This window comes from Plecotus auritus (genome assembly GCF_963455305.1).
Source record: "Plecotus auritus genome assembly, chromosome: 2".
Lineage (NCBI taxonomy): Eukaryota > Metazoa > Chordata > Mammalia > Chiroptera > Vespertilionidae > Plecotus > Plecotus auritus.
In genome coordinates this window covers 144755957-144778642 of record NC_137771.1, presented here as the reverse complement: position 1 = coordinate 144778642, position 22686 = coordinate 144755957, and the positions used below count along the sequence as shown (strand labels likewise).

The 22686-nt window shown below is 41.6% G+C and overlaps 1 protein-coding gene across 1 annotated transcript in view; it reads right to left on the bottom strand.

Annotated features, from left to right (window-relative positions):
• Nucleotides 1-22686, bottom strand: part of CRYBG3 (crystallin beta-gamma domain containing 3) — a 130095-nt gene that overhangs the window by 38206 nt on the left and 69203 nt on the right. The window contains exons 12-15 of the mRNA XM_080656497.1: nt 19492-19618; nt 7943-8085; nt 7708-7834; nt 6859-6891 (exon numbers count right to left, since the gene is read on the bottom strand). Coding sequence (XP_080512623.1) covers nt 6859-6891; nt 7708-7834; nt 7943-8085; nt 19492-19618 — 430 coding nt within the window. The remainder of the gene's footprint in view (nt 1-6858; nt 6892-7707; nt 7835-7942; nt 8086-19491; nt 19619-22686) is intronic.

The following is a 22686-nucleotide window of genomic DNA, read 5'->3' as shown; positions in this document are numbered from 1 at the left end:
ATATATATATATATATATAATGTTCTTGATTTAAGAGAGGGAGAGGGAGAGAGGGAGAGAACCATCAATGAGAGGAAGAGAGAAACACCATTCGGCTGCCTCCTGCACACCCCCTACTGGGGATCAGGCCCACAGACCGGCCATGTGCCCAGACAGGGATGGAGCCAGTGGCCTCTCCTTGCGTGGGATGCCATCCAACCAACTGAGCCACACTGTCCAGGGCCAGGCTGTATTTTTTAACTTAAAGGTTTATAAAACATGGGTCTAAAAGTAAATCACATTAACTTCAAAAACGTAATTTCTCCTATATGTAGATATTACCTCAATTCACAATAAGAACTGAAAAAGCCACATGAGAAAAGAGATCATGGCTGTTTCATTCACAATTGTATTTCCAGTTTGTTTAATTATTTTCATTTGAGCTTACAATTTATACTTCAATGTTTCGTCATGAAATGTCAAGTCCTGGACAACTGACAATGCAAAGGTAAACGTACTTCAGATGATATGTATAGTAGCCACCTCTACTTTTTAGTCTTAGTGTTCATACTCAGAAGCATTAATTAAAATTTACACACACACACACACACACACACAGAAAAGTAACACTTCATTCTGACTACCTTACAAATGCCTCATAATAGAACAATTCTCATAATAATTTTCTAAAGACGGTCCATACAGAAACCAGCACCGCACTTATAAACTACAGTAATTAAACTTGGTGAAATCAAGTCCTTTGCACTACTGGCTGGATAACTATTTTAGTTTCCTTCCTAGAATAATGCAGAATAAATGTACAAAATACTCAGATACTTTGCTTAGAACACAGGCAAGTAGTCAGATAAAAGTTTATTTCAAACCACACCCAGCTCTCTGTGCCATCTGGGCACAGGTCCACTCCTACCAGCCCCACAAATGGAACTGTATGGAAGCGAAAAAAAAAAAAAAAAAAGGACAGTGTACCATTGGTTTGCAAGGTGCCTTTTCTCATATACTAGAGGCCCGGTGCACGAAATTCATGCACTCGGGGAAGTCCCTCAGCCCGGCCTGCGCCCTCTCGCAGTCTGGGAGCCCTCAGAGGATGTCCGACTGGCAGTGCCTTGGCTGGCCTGGTGCCGCCTGCTCAGCAACCCTGGCCCCCCGCCGACCAGTAGTTCCACTGTTCGGTTAATTTGCATATTATGCTTTTATTATAGAGGATTATCTTATTTCTCCTTTAGAACTGTCCTTTAAGGCACAAATTATCACTGCTTTATGAGGATTTGCATAAATGCTTTTTACTATATACTTTTCATTTATGGTATATATAAGTAAGTATAGTAGGTCTTTAATCTAATATGATAAACTAAAAAGTCAAGAGCTTATTTACTGACCAAACACAGAAGCAGCAATCAATTTATCCACAACATCAGAATAATTTTGAATGTATTTATCCCAATATTAAAATAATTTCCATGAGAAACATTCTATCCTGTCTAAAAAAGACTTTCTGCTGCCCTTTGGACTTCCTCCAAGCACGCTGGTTGTTAAAGTCTTGCTTGCAATCTTCTGTTGCATCACACTGCCTCATCCTGTAGTATTATGTACTTTTCTCATCAATTACATGTCCTACAATAATTGTACTTCTCTGATTACTCCTAGAAGGGCTGTCTTTACTTGGTGAAGTACTTCCCGAGTGTTTCTGACCTGTGGATTCTCTAAAGATGATCTAGTCACAGTACCATGAAGAAGTGTTTTTCTCTACTGCTCTTGAATCTTAATGATATTTGACTAAAACTGTTGTTCCTTTTCCCCATCAATGATAACAGTAACCACAACTATTAAAGATCCTGCCATCACTCTGAAATTCAATGTGGCAAAATTATGTGATATAAGAAAATAAATATCCAGTCGCTTTTTCTCGGCCAGAAACATGCATAAAATTCAACATGGGCTCAATAGTGAAATAAATCCAAATTTCTACTTATATTTGCAATAGACTTGAAAAAGATTCTAAGAAAGTAGAGTCCTTGGTTGGGTTAGAATTTCCAGAGAATGGTGCCTTATTTCCAGAGAACTGTTATAAGGTTTAATTTAGTGAAATTTCTGATTTGGACTTGCTGGGGGGTGGGGGTAATGAAGACATTAGGAACATAATCCACATGGTTTGCTTTTTTGTTTGGGGAAATTAAAAATAAAATGCCACCTGCTGAATATGAAGAACTCTATAATGCTCCTTTATATTTTGAGTTGGCAATTAGACTTGGTGTCTGAGCTTCAGTCAAAAACAATCTTCTCAATACAAGGAGGTGTTGTTCTATGTTCCAAATAAGACATCTCATCATGACATGCTTACACATCAGCAAGAATATTTTTATTAGCATAACTCTCATGATGTATATTGATCTTTATCCACATACATTTTCTGGTTTTTCCTTTCTTAGGATGCTTGAGGTTCCTTTTCAAATCACTAGCATAAAAAAAATTCCATCTCTGACTTGAACTCTGAGATGTAACTTCCTCCTTATTCCACAGAGAAAATGACGACTTCCTCTGAATACAGCATCTGAATGGTCAGTCTGGCTATCACAGCTACTTGTAAAGAACAAAAAATACTTTCTAATTACTGTGTGGAACCAGAGTGTCAGCCAATCCAAAAATTAGCAAAACGTTCTGGAATGTTGGTCCAGTGGAGATAATAAGAGCTTTGATACTGGGTAAATTAAGGAGGCTTTGTCTGCATGTGACCAAATATCCAGCTATCATCCACCTGTTGGAAACATTTATTTCACAAGGCAATACCTGAGCCACAGCCAGAAAAATGAAGTGGGCCAAGTCCACTGGGCGTTCTCTGCTGCTTCCGTTTCTCTTCAAGTTGGACTGGAAATACTATGAAGAAAACCTCTGAGCAATTTGCCCCAAACAAGGAAGTCCATACAAAGGACAGGGACGTAGGAGGGGAAACACAGACCTGAAAAGAATGTGACTTCTATCTGCACTTAAGACTAAGAAATATGCAGTTAGGAATCATCCCTATTTAACTCTTTAACTACTTATGTTGATTCATGTGAAAAAGTACTTTAAGAGTCCACAGCTGAAGTTTACAAAGATTCAAAATAAATACTTGGCAGGAAGTGTCTCCAAATACAACAGCTCGATTATACAGGGTGGAACAAAAGTGGGTTTACAACTGTTCTTTTGGAAAAAGACATGTAATTGTTACAATAGCTTTATTAATTGTTTCTCAAACTCACAACTGTAAGCCTACTTTTACAAAGGAAATGTTCCCAACAGGCCTGAGTTAATCAGAAAATGAAACCGGAAAGCACTGTGAATGGAAACATGGATAAACTAAGCTGATTTAAAATATATGAACAGGAGAGAAACCAAGATGGCGGCACAGGTAAACACCTAAACTGCTGCCTTGCACAACAATTTCAAAAATACAACTAAAAGACAAAACAGACATCATCCAGAACCACAGGAAGGCTGGCTGAGTGGAAATTCTACAACTAGAAGGAAAGAGAAAAGCACACTGAGACTCTGAGGAGCTGCAGGAGGCAGAGGTACTGAGACACGCGCGCGGAGAGGACTGGCAACTGAGTACACAGCTGGCTTTCTCAATCGGGAGGGAGACAAAAGCTCCCAACTGCTCTGAACTCCAGTTCCAAGCGAGACTCTGGGGACCCAGACTCATTTGGGGAGAAACCGGACTGTCTGGCATCGGGTAGAACTCGAGGGCGGCTTTCTCTCAGAGGTGCTTGCAGCAATTACCATGGGACACTGAGACCCAGGGGCCTCTTAGGGCAGGGCTGACAGAAAGCCATTGTTGTTTGCTCCATCCTGAGACTCCGCCCCATTCAAGCTGAGCACAGAGGCTTTTGCAAGTCTTGTGTCTCCAGCACAGAAATTCTCCCAGCATAGACACAGCTGATCCTCACAGCCAATTGGCCTGGAGGTCAATTCCTCCCAGTGATACCAACAACAATCAAGGCTTAACTACAACAAGACTGTGCACACAGCCCACAAAGGGGTGCGCCAAGAGTGTCCACCTCAGGTAACTGGGGAGGCTGAGCCACTGGGCCCTATAGGACATCTAGCACACAAAGCCACTCCATCAACTCAGGGAAGCAGCCAAAATGTGGAGACAAAGAAACAGGTCATAAATGAAAGAAATGGAGGAAAGCAAACGACTGGATATAGAGTTCAAAACCACAGTTATAAGGTTTTTCAAGAATTTTCTAGAAAAGGCTGATAAATTTAGCGAGACCCTCGAGGATATGAAAAAGGACCAACTAGATATTAAGCATACACTGACTGAAATAAAAAATAATATACAGAGATCCAACAGCAGACTAGAGGATCACAAGAATCAAGTCAAAGATTTGAAATACAAAGAAGCAAAAAACACCCAACCGGAAAAGAAAAAAGAAAAAAGAATCCAGAAATATGAAGATAGTGTAAGGAGCCTCTGGGACAACTTCAAGCATAGCAACATCCGAATTATGGGGGTGCCAGAAGAAGAGAGAGAGAAAGATACTGAAAACCTATTTGAAGAAATAATGACTGAAAACTTCCCCCACCTGGTGAAAGAAATAGAATTACAAGTCCAGGAAGCACACAGAACCCCAAACAAAAGGAATCCAAAGGGGACCACACCAAGACACATCATAATTAAAATGCCAAGGGCAAAAGACAAAGAGAGAATATTAAAAGCAGCAAGAGAAAAACAGTTACCTACAAGGGAACACCCATACGATTGTCAGCTGATTTCTCAACAGAAACTATGCAGGCCAGACAGGAGTGGCAAGAAATATTCAAAGTGATGAATAGCAAGAACCTACAACCAAGATTACTCTACCCAGCAAAGCTATCATTCAGAATGGAAGGTCAGATAAAGAGCTTCACAGATAAGAAAAAGCTAAAGGAATTCATCACCACCAAATCAGTATTATATGAAATGCTGAAAGGTATTCTTTAAGAAGAGGAAGAAGAAAAAGGTAAAGATAAAAATTATGAAGAACAAATACATATCTATCAACAAGTGAATCTAAATATCAAGTGAATAAAAAAATCTGATGAACAGAATAAACTGGTGAATATAATAGAATCAGGGGCATAGAAAGGGAGTGGACTGACAATTTTTGGGGGGAAAGGGATGTGGGGGGTGCGGGAAGAGACTGGACAAAAATTGTACACCTATGGATGAGGACAGTGGGGGGGAGGTAAGGGCAGAGGGTGGAGTGGGAACTGGGTGGAGGGGAGCTATGGGGGGAAAAAGAGGAACAATTGTAATAATCTGAACAATAAAGATTTATTAAAAATAATAAAATATATAAACAGTGATGTAAACATGAAAAACATACACTCAAAGAGAAGGATTCAGCATTATGTAAAGCTAGCAAATGTCAAGTAATTAAAATTAATCAATGTATTTGGCTTTTTGACAGAAAATGTTCCATATTTGTTGTTTAAAGTGAGACAGAAGAAGCTACCTCTCTCAATCTCTCTTTCCTTCTATAGTTGTACTACTCATATCATGCAATGTCTTTCTTGATGTAAAATCTTGAAAATGTGACTAAGTAGTGTCAGATACTAGAAAATGCCTATTTTGTGATTGTGTGAAATGATACAAATTCTAAACCTCGGTTTGCTCATCAATAAATGAGATTAACCCTGACCTCACAGAGTTATCAGAAGCACTAACTGAGCACAATTTCTGTTCTACCTTTTCACCCAGCCCCACAGCCTCTGACAGCTGCCAGTTTGTCCTCTATGAGTCTGTTTCTATTTTTTTTTAAAATATATTTTATTGATATTTTACAGAGAGGAAGGGAGAGGGATAGAAAGTCAGAAACATCGATGAGAGAGAAACATCGATCAGCTGCCTCCTGCACACCCCCCACTGGGGATGTGCCCGCAACCAAGGTACATGCCCTTGACCGGAATCGAACCCGGGACCCTTGAGTCCGCAGGCCGACGCTCTATCCACTGAGCCAAACCAGTTTCGGCTGTTTCTATTTTGTTAGTGTATTTTGTTCATTAGATTCCACATATGAGTGAAATCATATGGCACATGTCTTTCTCTGACTGGCTTAAGTCGGTAAAGGGATTAAGCAAAAACCACAAAAAACTCACAGACACAGACAACACTATGGTGATTACCAGAGGGAAAGGGGGAAGGGGGAAGGTAGAGAGGGTAAAGGGGAGATGGTGATGTAAGGAAACTTGACTTGGGGTGGTGAACACACAATGCAATATACAATATACAGATAATGTATTATAGGAATGTATACCTGAAATCTATATAATTAACAAATGTCACCCCAATAAATTCAATAAAAAAGTAAAAAAAAAAGGGGGGGGAGGGGCACATTTTTAGCCCTCAATGGATAATAAACAAAACTTAGGCTCCAGAGTACTGCCCAATCCTTCAAACCACTAGCACTAGAAACAAAGAAGTAAGGCTGCAATTTTAATAGTGCTTTTAAGAGCTATCTGATTTAGGTATTAGGAATACATTTACATAAATAAGCATGTCAAGACAGCTAGCTATTTCTCTACGTGCTGAATAAGGATAAAACACTCAAGAACGGATGGGCGACAGGGAAGAAAGAGCAGCAGAGGTTCAAAATGAGCTCAGAGTGGTGAGAGTTGATCTCTATCAGAAGAAAACAGGAGCTGGGACACATCCAGGCCAGAACCACCAGCAGCAAAGACGGGCTCTTCTGCTTGCTGGCACCAAGCACAACCCAGCCGCCCCGACACACAGCCACACACACGTTATCGGAAGGAAAGAAGGGTTTGAGAGAAAGGGCACAGATGCTTTTAGTAAACAATTTAACAATCCCCAGGTAAGGCTATCTTTAAACATACCAAATGTGGAGGCTCATTTATCCCAAGTGGTTCCTGAAAAACATTAAAACAATTGTAACCATATAATCTTAGTAGTCTTTTCAAAAGTTTTGAAAATATCCTTGGCGGGGAGGAAGGTCTAGCCAATTTACTAGATTTCTTGAATTGGCCAGGACCCTCAAATAACTTACTGAATTCTCTTACAGTAATTTTGTATTTATTACTAATTCACTTTGAGTAATACTGTAGCTGGAAGAAAAATGTGCCCCAATACCCATTAAAACAAAAGCGTCTGAACTTCCCACCATTCCCTCTCCCAAACTATCTCATGGACACCCAGACTGCCCTGCCGTGTTTGTCATTTCCCAGGCTTTTTGTGGAATGCCCTTTCTGCCCTGCGTCCCTTAAGATTTCACTCAATGTGTCCCCTTCCGTGGTACGGTCCCCAAGTTCCCAGATCCTGAGTGCTTCCTTCCCCTGCTCCCCTCCCACTGCCTACACACTCCATTTTCTCACTAATCATTCCATAATGAATTGTCTGCATGTCTATCTCCTCAGAGACGGAGACCCATCAGGACAGTCTTATCCATCTATCTCCAGTGAATCAGTACAGTGTCTGGCACAGCAGAGGCACTAAATAAATGCTTCTCAGTGAATGAACTGATCTAATTACAGAGCCACTTCATCAATGTGCTAATATCATACACAAGATCTCTATGGAGCCCACAGAAATTCTTATGCTATTTCATTTTCTCTACACATACATGTAACATAGATCAACAATTTCACTTTGAAAAAGCTTGTTCCACACATTCTGTTGTATGCCATCCCATGTCCCTGGCATTAGCTATGTCCATACTTTTAACTCACCAGTTGGATAGGTCGTATTGACATGATTATGTTATTTGATCCTCCCCAGTCAAAAAAGCATTTGTATTTCCCTTTCTCTAAAATGTACTGTTCTCCACAGAAAAACTTCTGCTGGTAGGCAACCCACCTAGTAGGGGGAAAAGGAAAAAGAACAGAGGGGATGCAGAATCGAGCAACCCAACAATTTTAAATGGCAGAGAACATTTAAAGGTTCTCAAGGGGGGAGACAACTTACACTCCACTTTTAACGTGAATGGATCTTGTTTCAGTGCCGAAGCCCATTTCTTCTAAGTCAGAAATTTCCTGATTTTTAATGTCAATAAATTTCCCATTTTCCAGGTCAGATTCAAACAGTGTGATGGAAGACTCTATAAAATTCTAAAAGGAGGAAGAGAAAAGTTTAGAAAATGCATGCATTCTTTTATGGCTTGCTAAATCTTTGCACAATTTTCACATACTTGTGGGATAATTTTCACAAACGTAGCTCCAGGAAGAATTTTAAATGGTATTGGAGACAATTCTAATAGTCACTATTCCTAAATAGTTTTAAAAACTAAGCCTCAATATTTACTTTAATCAGAAAAACATACCATTTTTATATAAGTGGAAATTAGTAAACAGTTGGTAAATTGCTAGGACTTACCGGCTACCATATGCAACACTACTTGTAAAGGAAACTAAAGTCTCACTTATGCCTAAAGATCAAAAGCTGCATGAAACAAAATGGGCGAGGGGCAGGATTTGATGTGTTTAAATGAAGTGGGAAAAATAAAGTGCTTGACAAAAGAAAAAATTATTAAAATATTAAACTGAGAGAAAATTGTAAAAAGTTTTAATCAGACAACATGTTTGAAACAAAATTATCAGAAAAACTCTAAGACCCAAATTGATAAGTCAGCAAATAACAGACATTTCACAAAAAATTAAAAACAAATAAGCAAATGTCTAATTTCACTAATAAAAATAAATTCAAAATAAAACAATTGACACAATTTTCACTTTTTTTTTTAAAATATATTTTATTGATATTTTACAGAGAGGAAGGGAGAAGGATAGAGAGCTAGAAACATCGATGAGAGAGAAACATCGATCAGCTGCCTCCTGCACATCTCCCACTGGGGATGTGCCCGCAACCAAGGTACATGCCCTTGACTGGAATCGAACCCGGGACCCCTCAGTCCGCAGGCCGACGCTCTATCCACTGAGCCAAACTGGTTTCGGCTTCACTTTTTAAATTAAGGTAAGAAGGATCTTAAAACCCAGTTTTGTCAGGGAACACTCGTGGGTGGAAACATACATTGGACAGCTATTTTAGAAAATAATATAGAATATATTCAAAAGATTGATAGTGTTCACACTCTTTGAGCCTGAAATTAATCCCCCCCCCCTTTTTAAGTTGAGCTTCTTAAAGAAACTAAATGGTAGGCAACTTATATGCAAAGATGCATTGTTTGTAATAGTGAAGAGCTGCAGACAATGCAAATGTCCAAAAGATGCATCAAGATAAACTTTTATGCATCTACCACTTGACGGAATAAATATAATTATGAAGAGTTTTTAACAAGCTAACAGTGAAATATATTCTACACTTATTACTGGCCAGGAGTTTGGTGTGCATTATTTTCAAAAGAGCAATCACATGAGATTATATTACTTTCATCCCCATTGTACAACTAAGAAACGGAGTGATACATAATTATCCTGAGTAATATATAAATACTAGAGGCCCGGTGCATGAAATTTGTGCACGGATAGGGTCTCTAGGCCTGGCCAGCAATCAGGGCTGATCAGGGCCTTCCGGCTGCCGGCCAGGGCCTTCCTTCATTCTGCGCCACACCCTGGTGGTCAGCACACGTCATAGCAAATGACTGAACTCTCGGTCTGCCGGTCAAACTCTGAGGGGATATTTGCATATTAACCTTTTATATATATATAAGATATAATATATTAATACATTATATCAATATTACACACACACAGATGAGGAAATCAAGGCTTTAATAGCCTGTAAGTGACTTGCCTTAAAGTCCCCCGAATAAGCCTCCCAACTGAAGGATAAAGTGTATAGCCTGGCTGCCACATCAACAAACCGGGCTGTACTGACAGCTTACACTTCCAGCATGAACATGACTTTGTCTCTTGCAACCTGAAAATGCGCAACTAGCTCGAGGCAGTTGGGAACCACTATCATTAGCCACCTACCAAGTCAGGCCCAAACAAAATGGGAAGGTCTTTTATCAGCTCTCAATTTTATGGACCTCTCCTCCCTTCTTTCCTCCCTGCCTCCTTTCCCCCTTCCCTCCCTCCCTCCTTCCCACCCTCTTTCTCTGGTCACTCTGGAATGCTCCAACTCTGCTTCTATTACCTACTCTCTACTCCGGGTTAGGGTTTCAGGAATGGGGGTGCAGGGATAAACTGAAATATACCATGTGCCATTCATTATATTATGTTGGAGTCAAATGGGACAAAGACAAATAATAGAGATATGTGCATGCTTAATGTGTTTGTGACCTTTCATGAAAATAACTTGTGTTATGATGTGATGTGCTCTACTTGAGCAAGGACTTGCACAAATCAATCGTGTGGGTTGTGGGGGAGTGACCACAGTGAAGAGGGTGAGCTGGGAACAGGCTGGAGGGACAGGCCGCTTGACCACAATGCAGCCCAGAACCAAACAGAGGAGGAATCTGCTGTCACAGGTCCACAGCCAGGCGCAAGTGCTGACAGTGTATGCGTTCACAAATAAATTTAATCCCTGCCCAGCCAGCCTGGCTCAGTGCTTGAGCTTCAACCCATAAACCAGGAGGTCAGGGTTTGATTCCCGGTCAGGGCACATGCCTGGGTTGTGGGCTCAATCCCCATTGTGGGGCATACAGGAGGCAGCTGATCAATGATTCTCACCATTGATGTTTCTCTCTCTCTCTCTCCCTCTCCCTTCCTCTCTGAAATCAATAAAAATGTATTTTAAAAACTTTACTCCCATGGCTTGAGTGTGTGACCTTCCTGCTCTGTTTACCATTCCCAGAGACCTGGCCAAGGGCCATGGAGTCTCCCAAGTGGCTTTCTCTCCTCTCTCTATCTTTGGCTTTTGTTTATTCATGGCTTTTGATGCCTATAGTGCTTGCTTCCCCCCCCCCTTTTTTTTTAATATATTTTATTGATATTTTACAGAGAGGAAGGGAGAGGGATAGAAAGCTAGAAACATCGATGAGAGAGAAACATCGATCAGCTGCCTCCTGCACACTCCCTACTGGGAATGTGCCCGCAACCAAGGTACATGCCCTTGACCGGAATCGAACCTGGGACCCTTGAGTCCGCAGGCTGACGCTCTATCCACTGAGCCAAACCGGTTTCGGCTCCCTTTTTTTAAATTTAATTTAATTTTATTGATTTTTTACAGAGAGGAAGGGAGAGGGATAGTTAGAAACATCAATGAGAAACATCGATCAGCTGCCTCCTGCACACCCCCTGCTGAGGATGTGCCTGCAACCAATGTACATGCCCTTGACCGGAATCGAACCTGGGACCATTCAGTCCGCAGGCCGACGCTCCATCCACTGAGCCAAACTGGTTAGGGCCCTTCCGTCTTTTATAAGTACTCTTCTGAACCACCCTCCTAGTTTTGACCTTCTCTGCATTTTTCCTGAAATCTACCAAATACACAATATCTGATCTAGTTGACTAGCTGCCATCAATATGGTGCCCCTTCCTGGCAGAGTTCTAACTCTAAGCCAACTCCAATCACCTGGAGCTAACCTGCAGGGTCATGTGTACAAAGCATGGCATGAAATATTTAAAGAAAACCGCCCTTCCCCTTCCCCCCCCCCCCCCCCCCCCCGCAAACCAAAACATTTTAACTGTCTTGTTCTGGAGGTAACTGCAACAGGCACTTGGAGTCATGTCGTCCTGAGTAAGCCCACGAGGTTACAAGGTCACTGCCACCACTTTATTAGGCACAATTAAATAACTTCGGAAGTCACACTGATTTAAGTGGAGCTTTACAGCTCGAGAAGAATGAGTAATGATGGAATGACCTCAACTCTATATTCCACTTTATTTTTTCAAAGCACTTACATCCATTGAAAAATCTGGATAGTTTAATCGTCTCTCAGGTACAGTACTCCTGCTGCTAGAGAAAACAAATGAGCAGCTGCCGCAGGACCCAACCTTTAGGATCAGTAATTTGATTATTTTTAATTTCCATAAAATCCCTCAGCTGACTGGCCCCGAGCTTTTGCGCTACAAGCCCCGTGGACGGTGTGACATGGGACACCAGTGGAGGTTGAGCATATTCATCACTTTAGGAGAAAGACCTCCGCTGCATTCCACCTGGTTTCAGAGATTTGAAAAGAGCCCCAAAGTCTGAAAATCGTAACAAAAACAAATAAAAAAGCTAGTGGAAAACAAGTCTATTAAGAGTTTTGTTGAGAAAGCCAAAAAATAAAAATTCCTTCCTTAATCCCTGAAGTCTAAATACTGCTATATTCCTTCTGGTCTTGTCCTTTAAAAAAAGTACTCAACTGCAAGTCAACACATCTGCCTGACTCATTTGGAATCAGGAACACATTTCTGGTTGTCCTCTCCAAAGCACGCTGGGACACAGATCACGTTATCCCTAAGGAACTCACCCAGGCTTTGACCTCAGTAGAATCCAGAGTGTTCTGCATCCTGCAGCCAAGACATTAGAAAACTGCACTGTATTATGCAGTTTTCTGTCCTCTTTTTTATTTTATATTACCTCAACTTAGATCTTAAAATGTAGCATTTCACTCTTTCTAAGGTTAGAGACATCCGAGAGTCTCCTACTTATGTAGGTCTGTGAAAAAAGCTTTAAATCCTATATCTAAATATTGTATTATATATTTAAATTTTTCAAAATTTTTATCACATATAAAAAAGTAATAATAAAGGGTACGTAAGAAAATTTTGGGAGGTGATTAATATGTCTATGGCTCTGATGGTGGTGATGGTTTCACAGGGGTAATTTATCCCCAGTCTCATTAAATATGCACAACTTGCACTAGTTGGTTTGGATCAGTGGTTAGAGCGTCGGCCCTCGGACTGAAGGTCATGGGTTTGATTCCAGTCAAGCGTACATACCTAGGTTGCAGGCTCAATCCCTGCCCTGGTCCAGGCATGTGCAGGAGGCAACCAATCAATGTGTCTTTCTCACATCGATGTTTCTCTCTCTGTCTCTCCCCCTCCCTTCTACTTTCTCTAAAAATCAATGGAAAAAATATCCTCAGGTGAGGATTAAAACAAAAAATAAAAAGAAATATGCACAACTCTTTACATGTCAAGCATGCCTCAATAAAGTCAACTCTCCCATTATATATTGTCTAGCAAATGTAAAATTTTTTAAGTATAACTTGATAAGCAAGTTTTTAAAAGCGTTTTCATAATGTACACATATTTAAATTCTAAATTTTCTAAATATGTACAGATCTGTTCGTATATTTCATCTGAAAATATTTTGTGAACATAAGTTCAAATTGTAAGTAAACTGGAAGTTCATGTAAATAATTATTTATTATATGTATGTGTATTGTCTGCAACGTGACATATATTTACAGCTACAAATGAAGTGCCAATAAACCTTAGGTTGAATGAGATCCAGTTTTCCATTGATAAGTGCTGTATTAGTCTAAACATTTTATAAAAGAGGAAAATGAATTATATGGCATAGGCTCCAGAGTAGGCAGACCTGCCCTCAACTCACAGCTTTACACTCGGGCACAGTATCTCTCAGATCCTTAGTTTTTGAATCTGTAAGATTGAGAGGATGTATGTATGCCTTTATGAAGATTAAGTATAAGCATGAAAGTAAGGTCCTTGACAAATGTTAGAATATTATAATGAGGATTATGAAAACTTTTTTTTTAAAATAAATCTTTATTCAGATTATTACAATTATTTCTCCTTTTTCCCCCCATAGCTCCCCTCCACCCCTTTCCCACCCCACCTTCTGCCCTTACCTCCCCCCCACTGTCCTCATCCATAGGTGTATGATTTTTGTCCATTCTCTTCATGAACCCCCCATACCCCTTTCCCCCTGAGAATTATCAGTCCACTCCCTTTCTATGCCCCTGATTCTATTATATTCACCAGATTATTCTGCTCCTCAGGTTTTTAATTCACTTGATTTTTAGGTTCGCTTGTTGATAGATATGTATTTGTTGTTCATAATTTTTCTCTTTACTTTTTTCTTCTTCCTCTTCTTTAAGAATACCTTTCAGCATTTCATATAATACTGGTTTGGTGGTGGTGAACTCCTTCAGCTTTTTCGTATCTGTGAAGCTCTTTATCTGCCCTTCAATTCTGAATGCTAGCTTTGCTGGGTAGAGTAATCTTGGTTGTAGGTTCTTGCTATTCATCACATTGAAAATTTCTTGCCACTCCCGTCTGGCCTGCATAGTTTCTGTTGAGAAGTCAGCTGACAGTCGTATGGGTGCTCCCTTGTAGGTAATTAACTGTTTTTCTCTTGCTGCTTTTAATATTCTCTCTTTGTCTTTTGCTCTTGGCATTTTAATTATGATGTGTCTTGGTGTGGTCCTCTTTGGATTCCTTTTGTTTGGGGTTCTGTGGGCTTCCTGGACTTGTAAGTCTATTTCTTTCACCAGGTGGGGGAAGTTTTCGGTCATTATTTCTTCAAATAGGTTTTCAGTATCTTGCTCTCTCTCTTCTTCTGGCACCCCCATAATTCTGATGTTGGTACGCTTGAAGTTGTCCCAGAGTCTTCTTACATTATCTTCAACTTTTTGGATTTTTTTTTTTTGCTTTTTGCTTTTTCGGTTGAGTGTTTTTTGCTTCTTTGTATTTCAATTCTTTGACTTGATTCTTGGGTTCCTCTATTCTGTTTCTGGGTCTCTGTATAATATTTTTTATTTCAGTCAGTGTATGTTTAATTTCTAGTTGGTCCTTTTTCATATCTTCGAGGGTCTCGTTATATTTATCGGCCTTTTCTAGGATATTCTTAAAAAGTCTTATAACGGTGGTTTTGAATTCTATATCCAGTCGTTTGTTTTCCTCCATTTCTTTCGTTTGTGATCTGATTCTTTGACCCCGCATTTTCACTGATTCCCTGAGTTGGTAAGGTAGATATTTGTGCTAGGTTTCCAATATGGCCCAGTGGGTCTGCTTCCCCAGTTAACCTGAGGTGGACTCTCTTGGTGCACCCCTTTGTGGACTGTGTGTACAGCCTTGTTGTAATTAAGTCTTGATTGTTGTTGGTATCACTGGGAAGAATTGACCTCCGGGCCAGTTGGCTGTAAGGATCAGCTGTGTCTATGCTGGGAGAAGTTCGGTGCTGGAGACAGCCCTATAGGATTAGACTTGCCAAATTGCAATAGCCTCTGTGCTCAGCTTGGATGGGGTGGAGCCTCAGTCTTGGCTTCCTGTCAGCCCCGCCCCTCCGCGCATGTGCGCTTTCAGTCCTCCGCCTTCCCCAGCTCGAGTCTCCTCCTGAGAGTCCAGACTCCCCCCACAAGAGCGTGGGTCCCCAGGGGCTCGCCTGGAACCGGGGTTCACTGCAGTCAGAACTGGGGCTCAGTGCAGTCAGAATCCTCTGACTCCCCTCCACTAGGGAAAGCCTGTGGCAACCCCCGCAGCCTTTGTGCGCACCGGCGCGCGCGCGCGCGTGTGCACTTTCAGTCCTCCGCCTTCCCCGGCTCCCGAGTCTCCACCCGAGAGTCCAGACTCCCCCCACAAGAGCTTGGGTCCCCAGGGGTTCGCCCAGAACTGGGGTTCAGTGCAGTCAGAACTGGGGTTCAGTGCGGTCGGAGGCTTCCTTCCCCCTTCCGCCAGAGGAAGTCAGCCAGGCTCTCAGCTGCCCTTCCTCTCTGCGCGCACAAAGCCCCTTTGCCGTACCTCCAATTCTCTGTGAGCTTTTCTCCTTCCTTCTAGTTGTAGAATTTTCACTCAGCCTGCTTTCCTGTGGTTCTGGATGGTGTCCGTTCTGTCTTTTAGTTGTAGTTTTGAAATTGTTGTGCGAGGCAGCAGTTTAGGTGTTTACCTATGCCGCCATCTTGGTTTCTCCCCGAAAACTTCTTTATAACTAAATAATTAACCTTTTAACTTTTAAAAAATCTAATTTAAAGAGAATAGAAAATTTTCTTGAAAGGGTACTTTTACTTATTTACATAAAAACTGTCATTTTTGTAAATTCTGCAAATTTTATATGCAGCACTAATTAACATGCCAATTTTTCCAATGGAGATTATCATAGACTCTCTATTATCAAATATTTCATAGCTAAAGGCCTGGTGCACAAAATTAGTGTATGGGGGGGTCCCCTCAGCCTAGCCTACACCCTCTCCAATCCCGGGACATCCCTCTCACAATCCAGGACCACTGGCTCCTAACTGCTCACCTGCCTGCCTGCCTGATCACCCTTAACTGCCCCCCCCTGCTGGCCTGGTCACCCCTAACTGCCTCCCCGCTGGCCTTGTTCCCCATTACTGCCCCCCCCTGCCAGCCTGGTCACCCCTTACTGCCCCCCCATGCTGGCCTGGTTGCCCCCAACTGCCCCCCCGCCAGCCTGGTTGCCCCTCATTGCCCCCCCTCACTGCCCCTCCCTGCCAGCCTGGTCGCCCCACACAGCCTGCTGTTCAGTCATTTGGTCGTCCCTCACTGCCACCCCCTGCTGGCCTAGTTGCCCCATGCAGCCCACTGCTCAGTCATTTGGTCGGCCCTCACTAACCCCCCTGCGGGCCTGGTCGCCCCATGCAGCCTGTTCGGTCATTTGTTTGGTTGTTTCAGTTGCGACGGTCACTTAGGCTTTTATATATATAGATTATTTGGCTCTACAGGGTGGAGCAAAATTAGGTTTACAGTTCTATCTACTTTCAAATGCATTAAGTAAATAATAATACAAAATAATTATTGCACTCAAAAGTGGCTACAACTGTAAACCTACTTTTGCCCTACCCTGTACAGTTACAGTATTCATATATTTTCATGTTTTCTACTATTGGTAGATTTTAATTAGTGAGACAAAGTTTTGTTTTTTTTTTTGTTAGCTTATTTTAGTCATAGTCATCTTTGGAAGATACCATCACATTCATTTCTAAACATTTCTAAGATCGGCAATGTTTCCATTCAATTCTTTTTGAAATAAGGAGGGAAAAGAAAATTTTGATACAAGGAGGAAGATGCATCAAATCATGACCCACAGTTTACTCAAAGAGTGTGGTCAAATGACCTTTAAAAAAAAAATTGAAGACTCTATCTTGTTTTGTCTTGCTTGCCTTTTAGTGCTCAGGTAAGGAGTGGCTAGGCAGAGAAAACTGCTAGTCTCTGTATATTATGGACTAAATACCTCAAAAGTTACCTATCTGTCACTCAGGTAAACTCAGTGCCCAGTCTTCAGTGGATTGCCCTGTATTTCTGTCAGGTAGAACTGGTTTCCAACTCTCATGAACAATGATGTTTCATGGAAAAAATAAAAAATTTTTAAAAAAGCTCCTTTGTTCCCTGTGCTTCTTTCCCATTCTGGCTCCTCCTGTCTGACCAGGTGAGGGGTGCAGCAGAGCTCCTGCGGGCCCCGACACACAGACCAGTAGGGCCGGAGCACACAACCTCTGCGCTCACCCTGTGCTCAGTCCACGGGGACCCACAACCACCCTTCGCTTCGTTATCAGTTCCTTCAAAGAGGGCTTTCACTATGCCAGAGTTTAGAGTTCATATGGGTACAGATTTTGGAAAGAGACTGCAGTGGAAATGCCCCTTTGAGCCTATTAAGAGTCTGCAGAGCTGGTCAGAGAAATGAGCAACCTTTGAGCAGCTCTGGTTTCCTACAGAACTCTACCATTCGCCTCCTCTTCTCTACAGCTTCATCAGCTTTCACTGGATTCCCGCAAGGTCCTGGTCCTCTTTCTCCAGACTTCCTTACACTGTGCCATTTCTAATACAGTCACCAAAGAGCTTTCTAAACTATAATCTAATCACACTCACCAGGTCTAAAATCCATCAGTGGCTCATTATCAAGTCAAGAAAAAAAATGTGAATCTCCAACATGGCATATAAGGCCCTGCATTATCTGCCTCTGGACTCATCTTCCCAAAGTTCTACCTAATACCCCGACTTAACTGCATTTCCCATCCCCCCCACCTCTCCTCCCATTACTTCATATGGCAGTTTCTCAACCTCAGCACTATTAACATTTTAGGTCAGATGATTCCTTCTTTGTTGGCAAGGTGAGGTGAGGGGGGTTGCCCTTTGAATTGTAGGTGTTCAGCAGTATCCCTGGCTTTTACCCACTAAATGTCAGTAGCATGCCCCCTCCCCTCCAATCACAATAATACAAAATTTCTCCAGACACTGGCAATGGCACCTAGGGGGTAAAATCACCCCAAATTGGGAACCACTGGCTTACATTCTTGCCTTTATATATGTTACTCTCGTACTGAAACAGTACCTACCTTTCCCCTTCACCCCGTCCTGAATTTCTCCACCCGGTAACTCCTGAACTTGAACTTTCAGCTGAGCTGTCCTCTTAACTTCCTCTCACTTCCAATAGGAGTAACTGACCTTTTTCTGAGTACCCTCAGTACCCTGTGCTCAAGCCAATCACCGTCAAACAACATCAAACACTGCTGTAAGCTCTGTTTCCCTGTCAGACTGCCTGCTCTGTGAGGGCAGGGCTGGGTCTCTGCCACTGTATCTCCAGCACCTGGCACAATACAGCTATCAAAGCAGGTGCTCAAAAATGTGGAATCAACAGGTGAAAAGTAAATACAAGTATTCTGAAATAATCATGGCAGTTAGAAAAACAGGCAAGTGGGGGAGGTAGAAGAAGGTAAAGGGGGGATAAATGGTGATGGAAGGAGACTTGACTTGGGGTGGTGAACACACAATATACTGATGATGTGTTATAGAATTGTACCTATAATTTTATTAACCAACTAGGGGCCCAGTGCACGAAGATTCGTGCACGGGGGTGGGGGTGGGTCTCTCAGCCTGTCCTGCACCCTCTCCAATCTGGGAGCCCTCAGGGGAGCCCTCTCCAATCTGGAGTTTCTGTCTGTCTTTGCAATCATATGAGCGAATTGTCTGAGACCCCCAACCCAGTTTCGTTTCTTGCTCACAGAATAATAGAGGCATTTTTTTTTTCTTTGCTTCATTGGTGGAGATTTCCTGGAAGTTTTAGCATATCTTCCCTTTAATTTTTCCTAGACACTCTGATTTTACTTATGTCTCTCACCTTTGCTTTCACAATATTCCCGTGGCCCCCGGCCAGGCTGACAGGCCCGGACACACCAGCAGCGGTGGAGCGGCGAGGCAGGATCCGCTGCTGGAGGGGGCAGATCCAGCCTCGTCGCTTGGTACCCATGACCCCCAGCCAGGCCGACAGGCCTGGACACTCCAGCAGCGGCGAAGCTGGATCTGTTCCCCCTGGCAGCAGATCCAGCCTCGCTGCTCGGCTCCTGCGGCCCCGGGCCAGGATGACAGGCCCGGACACTCCAGCAGCGGTGGAGCGGCCCCCGAGACTCCTGGCCCAGCCTACAGGCCCGGACACTCCAGTGGTGGGGCTGAGGGAACTGGGCGCCACCATCTTTGTGATGGAGTGATGGTTAATTTGCATATTACTCTTTCATTCAATAGGATGTCACCCCAATAAATTCAATTAAAAAACAAACAAACAAAGAACAGGTAAGTCACATAAGCAGTTCAGTTTAATACCCTCAGGTGTTAGAAAGATGTTAAAACCTTATGTTGTATCAGAGGTCACGTCCAATTTTTACAAAAAAATAAAGAGAGAAATTAAGAATTTGGGAGCTAACTCACAGCTTGTAAATACCGGAAAGACAAGATGGGGCCGCTCAATGCCCCATAAGCATTTCTGTCTTCAAAATCTCCTTCTTCAAGCAAGAATTGTTGGCCTTTAAAATGTTCTTTTTCATAGGCAACCCACCTAGAAATACAGAGGACACCAACTGAGCCATTAATAAAACTGTAGTCAAGAATGCAAGGAAAAAAAACATGATAAAGCACCCCGTTGCACATCACAGTGTTTTAAAAAGCAACACATTTGTTTTGTTACCATTTACAAAGACAAATGGTATATGCTTCATGGATCAATAATTTTTATAGTTTGCAGTCTCTTCCCCCAAAAAGGTTAACTGTTGCAGAATTACAACAAAGCAGTGCTCATTAATGCATGTGGTGTGGCCTGATACCACATCTCCAAATGGTTGAAGAACAGTTTACCAAGTGAAAAATAATGGAAAGCACAAATAGGCAACGAGACAAGTTACAAACCCACACTGAGATGCAAAGATAGTCACCCCTGTTGTACTGATGAAGCCCTCTGGAATGACAGTATGATTACTATATTAAACATTCATTTAGGTTCAGATCAAAGGAGCCTCTCACCAGGCTTCAGATCTAAAACACATTACATGGGGGTTCAGCAAAGAGAAACTGGGGATTGCGACCGAGCTGGTATTAGCCTTGGTGGCCTTCGTGCATGCAGAGACTTCTGCAGGTGTGTATGGTGGGAAGCGCTGCTCCCGCCATTTTATCAGTACGTTTCAAGGACACAGGCTTCTTGACTTCTAATCTAAAACTGTCAGTACAGGACACTGATAAACACCATCAGGCATTAAGCTCCTCCATGAAACTTACATTTTACGGAGTAACCGGAGTAGCTAATGCAGTGTGGGCAAAGACGGATCAGTGTGTGCTGACGCCCTTAAACCCTCCCTTCAGCCACACTGTGCGACCAGAGTGGGATCCGCTCCCCTGGCACATGCCAAGGATGACTCTTTGGGGCTCCTGGGTTGGGGACTTCTGAATTCTGGAGTTTGACAAACTGAAGCCTGGTAAGGCTACTACTGTTAGTTTCCTTTCTTCACCCCTACTATCGTTGTGAAGATAAGAAAATATTCCACAGAATTGTTTCCATAGGGTGCAGAACTACAGGAGCCGCTCAGCAATCATGAATCCTTCCCCACTTTGTGCTGCAGGTGTGCGTACAGCAGGGGAAGGGGGCACATGAGTTGGAATAAACATGTCTTATACATCTTAATATATTTGTAATGTGTACATAAACTAGCATTTCTTTATTCTTAAGCTATTATGTGAAAATAAATCTTATAAGAAAACTTTCAAATTCTAAGCTTTCTTTTATATAAATGAGGCTACTCGAAGCAAGCTTTTAATGCATTTAATGGGAAAAAGAATAAAAGGTACAGAGGACCATAATATTAAAGAACGGATCAGTAAATTTTCATATAATGACAGTTGAAAATCTTCTGCCCAGTTTTTCTGAATAGATTTAAGATTATATATATATATATACACACACACACATATATATATACATATATATATATATATATATATATATATATATATATATCCATCTGAGATATTAAAATGTAGATGTTATCTGAGAAAAATTAAGAAACATCAACCTGCCCTAACCAGTTTGGCTCAGTGGATAGAGCGTCGGCCTGCGGACTCAAGGGTCTCAGGTTCGATTCTGGTCAAGGGCATGGACCTTGGTTGCGGTCACATCCCCAGTAGGAGGTGTGCAGGAGGCGGCTGGTCGATGTTTCTCTCTCATCGATGTTTCTAACTCTCTATCCTTCTCCTTTCCTCTCTGTAAAAAATCAATAAAATATATTAAAAAAAAAAAGAAAAGAAACATCAACCTCACTTTCCCCAGATTCCTCAAGATGGGAGAGAGATGAGGAAGACCTCATAAACAGCTGACAAAAGTGAAAAACGGTAGAAATGCAGAAAAAATAATGAAGTTAGCTGTTTATCTCTCAATGGGGACATCACATTTTTCTCTGCAGTTGCCATCTAAAAATGAAAGTGTGTATGTTGTATTGTGAGCCATAATATTTTGAGATTTTTATAAAATTGTAGAAAAGAACAATGAAAATCACAATCTAGTTAATGGGAACAATATTGGGATCCCAGCAGGAAGAAAAGGCAAAAATATTTAGCAAAGGATTAACAAGAAGCATGTGTGTTCACAAATCAGAGAACACTGCAAATAAATACAACACAACAGAAATGTGTTTGTCCAAAGCATATTTGTTTTTCAAGCCCCTGATAAAAATCTAAAATTCAAAAATAATTACAAAATAAAATTGGAAGAAAAAAATAAATTTTTATGAAAATAAATGTGTACCAAAACAAAACAAAAAACAGAGACGATTACCAAAATGTCAGACCAATTATGGATATGACCCACCTATCTAGCATATTGCATAGTCTCTTATAATTCCAATTTGGTTGGTATGGCCATCGCTTGATTTTTTTCCTGGAAATAGCAAATTCTACGTCTCTAAAATGTAGATGCTTGAGTGATCTTATATAAGACATTTAATTTCTATGAATAAAGTATTTTAATAGCATCTTTTGCTAGAGTATCCTGAATAAGTTATACAATGTTAGCTCAAGTATCAAGAGGTACCAAGGCTTCAATTAAAACGAACCAACATTCCAAATAGACCAACATATCAACAGAGAGCCTACCAGTATTTGGAGGGATCAGTACTGGGTTGACAATGGCGAATAAGCTATGAAAGCTGCTTCTCCCTGATTTTACCTGCCAGGATGCAAATACAGCCGAGTCGGACCACAGATTTCCTGGGGCTCCTGACCCAGTAACTGCTGATTGAGACTGAGTTAGCACAATCATGGCTACACTTGGGTTTATACTTAGGAGTCCTTTGGGGGCTTCCAAATGCAGTTCAGGGCCACAAGTTAACAATATCAAAATGCCTTACTTTGAAACAGACAACCAGGTTACTTCTCCCAGTGAGGGAGGGCTCACTGTCAATGTTTTCAGCACAGAGTCAACTAAGATCAACAGAAGAGATTTTTATTTTGTGTTGTGTTGACCCTATGAGATCAGTGTGTATCAGAAAGCTATAGGACAGAATATTCACTAAAAATACTTTAAGCCTGGCTGGTGTGGCTCAGTGTTTGAGCATCGACCTATGAACCAGGAGGTCATGGTTG